At 40.6% G+C, this 12,600-nt stretch overlaps 2 protein-coding genes across 2 annotated transcripts; both read left to right on the plus strand.

The window, feature by feature from the left end:
• LOC144613114 (olfactory receptor 5F1-like) lies at positions 1–844 on the plus strand. Its single transcript, XM_078434053.1, is given in 2 exon segments — positions 1–804; positions 806–844. Coding segments are annotated over 2 exon segments (843 nt in total).
• Positions 845–11,508: 10,664 nt separating this feature from the next.
• On the plus strand, positions 11,509–12,349 carry LOC144613113 (olfactory receptor 5F1-like). The gene is given in 2 exon segments (XM_078434052.2): positions 11,509–12,312; positions 12,314–12,349. Coding segments are annotated over 2 exon segments (840 nt in total).
• Positions 12,350–12,600: the final 251 nt, after the last annotated feature.

Consider the following 12,600-nt stretch of genomic DNA (forward strand, 5'->3'; position numbering starts at 1 on the left):
ATGAGCGGCGAGAACGACACTTCGCTGGAGGGGTTCATCCTGTTGGGATTAGCAGACACCATGGAGCTACGGATCATCCTCTTTCTGCTTTTCTTTGGGATTTACGCCCTTACAGTTTTGGGGAATGTTGGGATGATCCTCTTAATCGGCACTGATTCCCGACTTCACACACCCATGTATTTCTTCCTGGCTAACCTGTCCTTTGTGGATGTTTGTTATTCCTCCGCCATCACCCCAAAGATGCTGGTAGACTTACTGTCAGAGACGAAAACCATCTCCTTCGCAGGCTGCTTCCTGCAATTGTACTTCTTTATCGCCTTGGCCACAACCGAAGCCATCCTCTTTGGCTTAATGGCCTATGACCGTTACGTGGCCATATGCAACCCCCTCCTTTACTCCTTGATCATGTCCAGGACAGCCTGCCTCAAAATGGCAGCAGGGGCTTTTACGGCAGGATTCTTGAACTCCATGGTTAACACGAGTTATGTAGGCAGCTTGCCATTCTGTGGTTCCAATGTCATTCACCACTTCTTCTGTGACAGCCCTCCACTCTTTAGGCTCTCCTGTGCTGATACACACGTGAATGAAAGTATCTTTTCCGCATTTGCTGGTGCGAATCTGGCCGGGACTCTGCTGATCATCCTCACCTCCTACTCCTACATTCTCTTCTCTGTCTTCCACATGCATTCAGGGCAGGGGAGGCACAAAGCCGTCTCCACGTGTGCCTCTCACTTGACAGCGATAACTCTGTTCTATGCCACCGCCATCTATACCTATCTGAGACCTAGTTCCAGCTACTCCTTGGGTCAGGACAAAGTGGCTTCTGTGTTCTACACAATGGTGATCCCCATGTTAAATCCTCTGATCTATAGCCTCAGGAATGAGGAAGTAAAGAAGGCTTTATGGAACGTAAGCACCAGGACAAGGATCCCTCCATTTTTATGGTTGTTTGGTTGATTCTCTGAACAAAACTGAGTATTTCATTGATTTTCAGAGGCTGATTCAAGCCTACAGGTTTTTTTTTAGAATATTTTCTGAGTAATTACAGTCTATAGTGTTCAAATATATGTAACCATTGAGGCATAAGGTAAATTACCAAACTTACATAAGGCCATAGAACTTCCTTGTAATTATTCCATATTTAACTTCCTTTCATCTCAAAAATTTCCAGCCCTTTCCCTCTTTGTCTCGCTTTCACTGACACATCAACAGAATAACACATACACACATTCAGCTGCTATGTATTTTAATCCACACATAGTTACAAAGGGAGAGATCAATATTCAATATTTAAATCTGACATATTTTCTTTCCAATAAGCTCATGGATTTCAGCTCAAAAATGTGTCTATCTCTTGCCAATAAAATTATTTAACCTAATATTTGAAAGTAAGCATTATTAGTATGAAGGCAAACAGGGAATTGGCTAGTTAGAAACTGATGGGTGCCAATGCTTGCATGGGGGACGACCACATGGATAATCTTCAGACAGAGATTACCCGTGACCTTTACCCTTGCCACTAAAGTTGTACATGATAGAAGTAGTGATGTCCATGATAACTGGGACATCACATACATTGTGTCCTGTCACAAACAGGTCATCCCGCTTCTATTCCAATGTTTCCTAAGATCCACATAAGTGACCTTGCCCAGACAGGTGTACATGGAGTCATCGGTATGGTCTCTGCACCCATGCACCGAACTCTTCCTCTCCAGGTCTGTAGGGGTTTCCCAGCCTAGGGCACTCTTCAGACAATGACCATGTTGTCCTCAGACATAATTTGCTCCTTGACTGAGCAGTTTGCTCACATTCTTCTGCACCAGCTGGCTGCTCATTGACTGGACTCTTTCTTTTCTCTGCCCTGGATATTTGGTAGATCCATAGATCAGACAGAGATGTTGCACAAGTAAATGATAATAGTATATTCCTTTCCTTAAATGCTTTAATTTCTATTAAAACTTAGAAATTGAAACAATGAGAGATAAAATCCAGTTATTATGAGATTTGGCATTTATCTGTCACATTTATACGCATGTGAGGCCATGTGCTCTGCTCTCCAATTCACCCTTCCTATGTTTCTTGAATCTTCTTCACAGTGTCTCCAAATGCTTCCAACTATGGGAGGGATGATCACTTAATTATCTTGCCTGCTTTGTAATTCATTGACTATCTTTTTCCTATCTAAATCTTGATTGTTTCATTAATACAAGTTACTTGTAAAACATATTTTTAAATTATTCTAGTTTCTTGCTTATTATTTAATGCATTTATGTAAAAATGTTCCAAATATTACATATTTTACTTAGCTCAAAATAAATTTAAACTGTAAAACATTGAGTCTTCTCATTATTCTACTGAGTGTGTTTTATCATTCCATTTTGTCTTACGTCCTTGATAATATTTACTATATCCTTCTTCGTGAATGTAATATGCTTTTTCCTTGTTTGCTATATACTCTCCACTTTTTCTATTTTTTTATTTCCCTCAGACTTTTGTTTCAGTTGAATGTTTAATTCAAATTCATTATATAAAAACACAGATGGAACCCTATATTTTGCCTTATTTGATGTTTTTTTTTTGAGTAAGTCATTTACTAAAATTAATGAAGGGTATTTGAAGTGTATGTATTTGGGCTTTGTTTTGGCCAATATTTTCATCAGTGATGAGGTGAATGAATTGAAATAGAGCTACCCTTCAAAACCTATGAGCATCACAAAGTTGGAAAAATAAACAAGTTGGAAGGAATGAAACATCAATATTCAAGAATCACATATATCCAAGTAACACACAGAAGTAATTTTGATTTAGTTTGTGAAATGTACACTAACGTATATACTGTAATTTTCATTGCTTTAGTAAATATATATATGTATGTATACACACACACACACATATACATATTTGTTATCTTCTAAGTGACTAGCATAAAATAGGATGGGATGGGAAGTTAAGTAGCTTGGCATTATTTCCCTCCAGTATAGATTGTACTCAAATTGATTACCTTACTTGCTAACGGTTTTTCTACTAAAGAGTCATTTAATAGTCTCAAATCTCCACTGCAACATGTGTAAAATAATATTAAGAACTTCAAAGATGGGTGTGGAAGATTAATTGAGGTAATAAATTGAAAAGAGTAACATGTTATGAGTTCTGTATGCAAATGGGCTCACCATGCATAGGAACACCCAATGTGGTTTATTTCACTTTGCTTTCCTTGTGTGTGTGTGTGTGTGTGTGTGTGTGTATTTATGTATTTTAATTTTAGAGATAGATTGAGTGCGAGCAAGGGAGAGTGGTAGGGGAGAGAGGAGAGAGTCTTAAGCAGACTCCACACTCATCCCAGAGCCCATTGCGGGCTGGATCCCACAACCCTGGGAATATGACCTGAGCCAAAATCAAGAGCTGGACACTCAAATGACTGAGCCACCCAGGCACCCTTTTCTTGTGTTTAGATCTGGAAAACTTGTCATTTCATCCCATTTTAGTATCTGAATAATAGACAACAATTGTAAACACCAGCACAATTCTGAAATTAAAAAAAAGTTTCCTTATCCATTTTATTATTTACCCAGTGTTTAGTATTTATTTAAACATTGCCCAGTGTAGGAATTTACCCAAGGGATACAGGAGTACTGACGCATAGGGACATTTGTACCCCAAGGTTTATAGCAGCACTCTCAACAATAGCCAAATTATGGAAAGAGCCTAAATCTCCATCAACTGATGAATGGATAAAAAAAATTGTGGTTTATTTATTTTTAATTTTTTAAATTAAAAAAATTTTTTTCAATATATGAAGTTTATTGTCAAATTGGTTTCCATACAACACCCAGTGCTCACCCCAAAAGGTGCCCTCCTCAATACACATCACCCACCCTACCCTCCCTCCCACCCCCCATCAACCCTCAGTTTGTTCTCAGTTTTTAAGACTCTCTTAGGCTTTGGCTCTCTTCCACTCTAACCTCTTTTTTTTTTTTTCCTTCCCCTCCCCCATGGGTTTCTGTTAAGTTTCTCAGGATCCACATAAGAGTGAAAACATATGGTATCTGTCTTTCTCTGTATGGCCATATTCCATTCTTTCTCATTGCCACATAGTACTCCATTGTGTATATAAACCACAATTTCTTTATCCATTCATCAGTTGATGGACATTTAGGTTCTTTCCATAATTTGGCTACTGTTGAGAGTGCTGATACAAACATTGGGGTACAAGTGCCCCTATGCATCAGTACTCCTGTATCCCTTGGGTAAATTCCTAGCAGTGCTATTGCTGGGCCATAGGGTAGGTCTATTTTTAATTTTTTGAGGAACCTCCACACTGTTTTCCAGAGTGGCTGTACCAATTTGCATTCCCACCAACAGTGCAAGAGGGTTCCCGTTTCTCCACATCCTCTCCAGCATCTATAGTCTCCTGATTTGTTCATTTTGGCCACTCTGACTGGTGTGAGGTGATATCTGAGTGTGGTTTTGATTTGTATTTCCCTGATAAGGAGCGACGTTGAACATCTTTCCATGTGCCTGTTGGCCATCTGGATGTCTTCTTTAGAGAAGTGTCTATTCATGTTTTCTTCCCATTTCTTCACTGGGTTATTTGTTTTTCGGGTGTGGAGTTTGGTGAGCTCTTTATAGATTTTGGATACTAGCCCTTTGTCCGATATGTCATTTGCAAATATCTTTTCCCATTCCGTTGGTTGCCTTTTAGTTTTGTTGGTTGTTTCCTTTGCTGTGCAGAAGCTTTTTATCTTCATAAGGTCCCAGTAGTTCATTTTTGCTTTTAATTCCCTTGCCTTTGGGGATGTGTCAAGTAAGAAATTGCTACGGCTGAGGTCAGAGAGGTCTTTTCCTGCTTTCTCCTCTAGGGTTTTGATAGTTCCCTGTCTCACATTCAGGTCCTTTATCCATTTTGAGTTTATTTTTGTGAATGGTGTCAGAAAGTGGTCTAGTTACAATCTTCTGCATGTTGCTGTCCAGTTCTCCCAGCACCATTTGTTAAAGAGACTGTCTTTTTTCCATTGGATATTCTTTCCTGCTTTGCCAAAGATTAGTTGGCCATACGTTTGTGGGTCTAGTTCTGGGGTTTCTATTCTATTCCATTGGTCTATGTGTCCGTTTTTGTGCCAATACCATGCTGTCTTGATGATGACACCTTTGTAGTAGAGGCTAAAGTCTGGGATTGTGATGCCTCCTGCTTTGGTCTTCTTCAAAATTACTTTGGCTATTCGGGGCTTTTTGTGGTTCCATATGAATTTTAGGATTGCTTGTTCTAGTTTCGAGAAGAATGCTGATGCAATTTTGATTGGGATTGCATTGAATGTGTAGATAGCTTTGGGTAGTATTGACATTTTAACAATATTTATTCTTCTAATCCATGAGCACGGAATGTTTTCCATTTCTTTATATCTTCTTCAATTACCTTCATAAGCTTTCTATAGTTTTCAGCATACAGATCTTTTACATCTTTGGTTAGATTTATTCCTAGGTATTTTATGCTTCTTGGTGCAATTGTGAATGGGATCAGTTTCTTTATTTGTCTTTCTGTTGCTTCACTATTAGTGTATAAGAATGCAACTGATTTCTGTACATTGATTTTGTATCCTGCAACTTTGCTAAATTCATGTATCAGTTCTAGAAGACTTCTGGTGGAGTCTATTGGATTTTCCATGTATAATATCATGTCATCTGCAAAAGGCGAAAGCTTGACTTCATCTTTGCCAATTTTGATGCCTTTGATTTCCTTTTGTTGTCTGATTGCTGATGCTAGAACTTCCAGCACTATATTAAACAGCAGCGGTGACAGTGGGCATCCCTGTCGTGTTCCTGATCTCAGGGAAAAAGCTCTCAGTTTTTCCCCATTGAGGATAATGTTAGCCATGAGCTTTTCATAAATGGCTTTTATGATCTTTAAGTATGTTCCTTCTATCCCGACTTTCTCTAGGGTTTTTATTAAGAAACGTTGCTGAATTTTATCAAAGGCTTTTTCTGCATTGATTGACAGGATCATATGGTTCTTCTCTTTTCTTTTATTAATGTGATGTATCACATTGATTGATTTCCGAATGTTGAACCAGCCCTGCATCCCAGGAATGAATCCCACTTGATCGTGGTGAATTATTCTTTTTATATCCTGTTGAATTTGATTTGCTAGTATCTTATTGAGAATTTTTGCATCCATATTCATCAGGGAAATTGGCCTGTAGTTCTCTTTTTTTACTGGGTCTCTATATCATTTAGGAATCAAAGTAATACTGGCTTCATAGAATGAGTCTGGAAGTTTTCCTTCCCTTTCTATTTTTTGGAATAACTTGAGAAGGATAGGTATGATCTCTGCTTTAAACGTCTGGTAGAATTCCCCTGGGAAGCCATCTGGTCCTGGACTCCTATTTGTTGAGAGATTTTTGATGACTGATTCAATTTCTTCGCTGGTTATGGGTCTGTTTAAGCTTTCTATTTCCTCCTGATTGAGTTTTGGAAGTGTGTGGGTGTTTAGGGATTTGTCCATTTCTTCCAGGTTGTCCAATTTGTTGGCATATAATTTTTCACAGTATTCCCCTATAATTGCTTGTATCTCTGAGGGATTGGTTGTAATCATTCCATTTTCATTCATGATTTTATCTATTTGGGTCATCTCCCTTTTCTTTTTAAGAAGCCTGGCTAGAGGTTTATCAATTTTGTTTATTTTTTCAAAAAACCAACTCTTGGTTTCGTTGATCTGCTCTACAGTTTTTTTAGATTCTATATTGTTTATTTCTGCTCTGATCTTTATTATTTCTCTTCTTCTGCTGGGTTTAGGCTGTCTTTGCTGTTCTGCTTCTCTTTCCTTTAGGTGTGCTGTTAGATTTTGTATTTGGGATTTTTCTTATTTCTTGAAATAGGCCTGGTTTGCAATATATTTTCCTCTCAGGACTGCCTTTGCAGCATCCCAAAGCATTTGGATTGTTGTATTTTCATTTTCATGTGTTTCCATATATTTTTTGATTTCTTCTATAATTTCCTGGTTGACCCATTCATTCTTTAGTAGGGTGTTCTTTAACCTCCATGCTTTTGGAGGTTTTCCAGATTTTTTCCTGTGGTTGATTTCAAGCTTCATAGAATTGTGGTCTGAAAGTATGCATGGTATGATGTCAATTCTTATATACTTATGAAGGGCTGTTTTGTGACCCAGTATGTGATCTATCTTGGAGAATGTTCCATGTGCACTCGAGAAGAAAGTATATTCTGTTGCTTTGGGATGCAGAGTTCTAAATATATCTGTCAAGTCCATCTGATCCAATGTATCATTCAGGGCCCTTGTTTCTTTATTGACCGTGTGTCTAGATGATCTATCCATTTCTGTAAGTGGAGTGTTAAAGTTCCCTGCAATTACCACATTCTTATCAATAAGGTTGCTTATGTTTATGAGTAATTATTTTATATATTTGGGGGCTCCGGTATTCGGCACATACACATTTATAATTGTTAGCTCTTCCTGATGGATAGACCCTGTAATTATTATATAATGCCCTTCTTCATCTCTTGTTACAGCCTTTAATTTAAAGTTAGTTTGTCTGATATAAGTATGGCTACTCCAGCTTTCTTTTGACTTCCAGTAGCATGATAAATAGTTCTCCATCCCCTCACTCTCAATCTGAAGGTGTCCTCAGGTCTAAAATGAATCTCTTGTAGACAGCAAATAGATGGGTCTTGTTTTTTTATCCATTCTGATACCCTATGTCTTTTGGTTGGTGCATTTAGTCCATTTACATTCAATGTTATTATAGAAAGATATGGGTTTAGAGTCATTGTGATGTCCGTAGGTTTCATGCTTGTAGTGATGTCTCTGGTACTTTGTCTCACAGGATTCCCCTTAGGATCTCTTGTAGGGCTGGTTTAGTGGTGACAAATTCCTTCAGTTTTTGTTTGTTTGGGAAGACCTTTATCTCTCCTTCTATTCTAAATGACAGACTTGCTGGATAAAGGAATCTTGGCTGCATATTTTTTCTGTTCATCACATTGAAGATCTCGTGCCAATCCTTTCTGGCCTGCCAAGTTTCAGTAGAGAGATCAGTCACAAGTCTTATAGGTCTCCCTTTACAGGTTAGAGCACGTTTATCTCTAGCTGTTTTCAGAATTTTCTCTTTATCCTTGTATTTTGCCAGTTTCACTATGATATGTTGTGCAGAAGATCGATTCAAGTTAGGTCTGAAGGGAGTTCTCTGTGCCTCTTGGATTTCAATGCCTTTTTCCTTCCCCAGATCCGGGAAGTTCTCAGCTATTATTTCTTCAAGTACACCTTCAGCACCTTTCCCTCTCTCTTCCTCCTCTGGAATACCAATTATGCGTATATTATTTCTCTTTAGTGTGTCACTTAGTTCTCTAATTTTCCCCTCATACTCCTGGTTTTTTTTTTATCTCTCTTTTTCTCAGCTTCTTCTTTTTCCATAATTTTATCTTCTAGTTCACCTATTCTCTCCTCTGCCTCTTCAATCCGAGCCATAGTTGTCTCCATTTTATTTTGCAGCTCATTAATAGCATTTTTTAGCTCCTCCTGGCTGTTCCTTAGTCCCTTGATCTCTGTAGTAAGAGATTCTCTGCTGTCCTTTATACTGTTTTCAAGCCCAGCGATTAATTTTATGACTATTATTCTAAATTCACTTTCTGTTATATTGTTTAAATCCTTTTTGATCAGTTCATTAGCTGTTGTTATTTCCTGGACGTTTTTCTGAGGGGAATTCTTCCATTTCGTCATTTTGGATAGTCCCTGGAGTGGTGAGGACCTGCAGGGCACTTCCCTTGTGCTGTCTTGAATAACTTGCGTTGGTGGGCGGGGCCACAGTCAGACCTGATGTCTGCCCCCAGCCTACCACTGGGGCCACAGTCAGACTGGTGTGTGCCGTCTCTTCCCCTCTCCTAGGGGCGGGATTCACTGTGGGGTGGTGTGGCCCTTCTGGGCTACTTGCACACTGCCACACTTGTGGTGCTGGGGATCTGACATATTAACTGGGGTGGATCAGCAAGGTGCACAGGGGCGGGAGGAGCAGGCTCAGCTCACTTATCCTTCGGAGATCCATTTCGGAAGGGGCCCTGTAGCACCGGGAGGGAGTCAGACCCGCCAGAGGGATTTATCCGCAGAAGCACAGCCTTGGGTGTTTGCGCAGTGCAAGCAAGTTCCCTGGCTGGAACCGGTTCCCTTTGGGATTTTGGCTGGGGGATGGGCGAGGGAGATGGCCCTGTTGAGCGCCTTTGTTCCCCACCAAGCTGAGCTCTGTTGTCCGGGCTCAACAACTCTCCCTCCCGTTGTCCTCCAGCCCTCCCGTTCTCTGAGCAGAGCTGTTAGCTTATAACCTTCCAGATGTCAAGTCCCTCTTGCTGTCTGAACACTCTCCGTCCGGCCCCTCTGTTTTTGCTAGCCAGACTCGGGGGCTCTGCTTGGCCCTCGGGCCACCCCTCTGCCCCAGCTCCCTCCCGCCAGTTCGTGCAGCACGTACCGCCTCTCCACTCTTCCTACCCTCTTCCGTGGGCCTCTCGTCTGCGCTTGGCTCCAGAGACTCCATTCTGCTAGTCTTCTGGCAGTTTTCTGGGTTATTTAGGCAGGTGTAGGTGGAATCTAAGTGATCAGCAGGACGCGCAGTGAGCCCAGCGTCCTCCTACGCCCCCATCTTCCCAGGATTCCCAAGAAATTGTGGTTTATATACACAATGGAGTACTACGTGGCAATGAGAAAGAATGAAATATGGCCCTTTGTAGCAACATGGATGGAACTGGAGAGTGTTATGCTAAGTGAAATAAGCCAAACAGAGAAAGACAGATACCATATGTTTTCACTCTTATGTGGATCCTGAGAAACTTAACAGAAACCCATGGGGGAAGGGAAGGAAAAAAAAAAAAAAAAGGTTAGAGTGGAAAAGAGCCAAAGCATAAGAGAGTCTTAAAAACTGAGAACAAACTGAGGGTTGATAGGGGCTGGGAGGGAGGGGAGGGTGGGTGATGGGTATTGAGGAGGGCACCTTTTGGGGTGAGCACTGGGTGTTGTATGGAAACCAATTTGGCAATAAATTTCATATATTGAAAAAAATAAACAATTAAAAAATAAATAAATAATTAAAGATTTAGAAAAAGGTAAAAAAATAAACATTGTGCAATGGAGTTAGTTTTTCCTTCTTATATATTCTACTCAAGACAGGGTTGAATGGAAAGTTACACTTACCCAGACAAAGGAAGGGGCACATGTGTATATGTCTATGACATACACACCCACGCACACGTGCCCCCCCCATACACACATAAACGCAAAAAACACAATATCACACAACAGGGAAAGAAAAGATTAATGATTCTTTCCATTACTGAGATGGCGAGGGAAAAATAATACTTTGGTACTGAGATATGTACCCATTTGGAGTAAGCTAAAAATAAAAAGGGAGAGGCAATATAAATATTCAATGAGAAGGTATGATTTTTCTTGGCAATACTGTTTTTTTAAATAACGTAGAGGTCAGAAAGTACTTTCTGATGCAAGCCCCACACATCGATTCCGTTTATCAGCAAGTGATCATATTGAGTGAGCTCTGGAGACTGCACTGTCTCCCTCTGGAGGACTGACTCACAATTAGCCTGTAATCTAGCTCCCGTGGTTACCCACTCCTCCTTCTGAACACAAAATATAAGGGCCGTGATACGTATGTACTCAGAAGAAATCTCAATTTTTGCAGAGGGGTAAATTGAATTAGTATTGCATTTCATTTCATTTTCAAATGAAAATTTTTTCCTTTTTCTGTAAGCTCCATTTGATTTGAAATCTCCTAGTAAAAAAGAAACAACAAGACCACACAGGTGAGGGGCTGGGAAGGAAGTGATCAGGATTTCATGCTGTCACTCACTGTTGTGGACAGCATGTCTGCTCCGACAGGATGCTGATTCGACAATGTTCTTTCTAATGAGAACAATATTGTGTTCCACTTTTAGAACACTACAAAATCATTTCTAAGGATAAGATGGAGTCTAAAAATTGACTATTAGAAATGGTCGTGATTGTTGCTGTTTGACGTACACAAGAGTGATTTCTGGGAGGCCATGCACAATTTGGAGTTGAGGAACGGTCTTCAGGAGAAATTCAGAGTAGTCTGGAGGAGAAAAAAAACTGAGTTAAACTCATTTACCTGTTCAGAGAATGAGAGAGACATCAGCAAGGACACTTGTATCCTTTGGATTTGGGCACGGACTGTAGACAGACAATAGTACAACATGTATTGCTTTTGCAGAAATTGAGTGACATGTCTGTGGCCTTGCACTAGTGAGTCGAGAGGCCCACAGCCCAGATTCAGTACAGACAATTGCTGATTAAGTTCAAAGGCTTCTCTGTTTGTCCCCTGTTTCTTCTTCCTGGATCACTCTATTTACTGTGTTGGACTACCTTAGGTTGTTTTTTCCTTTCCGATGCATGAATAACCCCATTCACATTTCTATTTCCCATAAGCAATATTGGCAATATTGACACCTAATGCAAGTTTCAGCAAACTGTATTTGTAACACATGAGCGGTGAGAACGACACTTCGCTGGAGGGGTTCATCCTGTTGGGATTAGCAGACACCATGGAGCTACGGATCATCCTCTTTCTGCTTTTCTTTGGGATTTACGCCCTTACAGTTTTGGGGAATGTTGGGATGATCTTCTTAATCGGCACTGATTCCCGACTTCACACACCCATGTATTTCCTCCTGGCTAACCTGTCCTTTGTGGATGTTTGTTATTCCTCCGCCATCACCCCAAAGATGCTGGTAGACTTACTGTCAGAGACGAAAACCATCTCCTTCGCAGGCTGCTTCCTGCAATTGTACTTCTTTATCGCCTTGGCCACAACCGAAGCCATCCTCTTTGGCTTAATGGCCTATGACCGTTACGTGGCCATATGCAACCCCCTCCTTTACTCCTTGATCATGTCCAGGACAGCCTGCCTCAAAATGGCAGCAGGGGCTTTTACGGCAGGATTCTTGAACTCCATGGTTAACACGAGTTATGTAGGCAGCTTGCCATTCTGTGGTTCCAATGTCATTCACCACTTCTTCTGTGACAGCCCTCCACTCTTTAGGCTCTCCTGTGCTGACACACACGTGAATGAAAGTATCCTCTCCGCATTTGCTGGTGCGAATCTGGCCGGGACTCTGCTGATCATCCTCACCTCCTACTCCTACATTCTCTTCTCTGTCTTCCACATGCATTCAGGGCAGGGGAGGCACAAAGCCGTCTCCACGTGTGCCTCTCACTTGACAGCGATAACTCTGTTCTATGCCACCGCCATCTATACCTATCTGAGACCTAGTTCCAGTTACTCCTTGGGTCAGGACAAAGTGGCTTCTGTGTTCTACACAGTAGTGATCCCTATGTTGAATCCCCTGATCTACAGCCTCAGGAATGAGGAAGTAAAGAAGGCTTTATGGAATTTCACTACCAGGAGGAGGATCCCTCCATTTGTCTGAAATGCTTTGTAAATTTTTTGAACTAATTTTTCTGCGGGTTGATTGAAGTCTACACTTTTCATGAAGATATTTCTAAGTAGTTGCTTTCTGTTAATACTGAAATACATGTCCCCAAATTGGTATAATGTAAATAGTCCATCTTCTCTC

Source organism: Panthera onca, chromosome D1 (genome assembly GCF_046562875.1).
Source record: "Panthera onca isolate mPanOnc1 chromosome D1, mPanOnc1 haplotype 2, whole genome shotgun sequence".
Classification (NCBI taxonomy): domain Eukaryota; kingdom Metazoa; phylum Chordata; class Mammalia; order Carnivora; family Felidae; genus Panthera; species Panthera onca.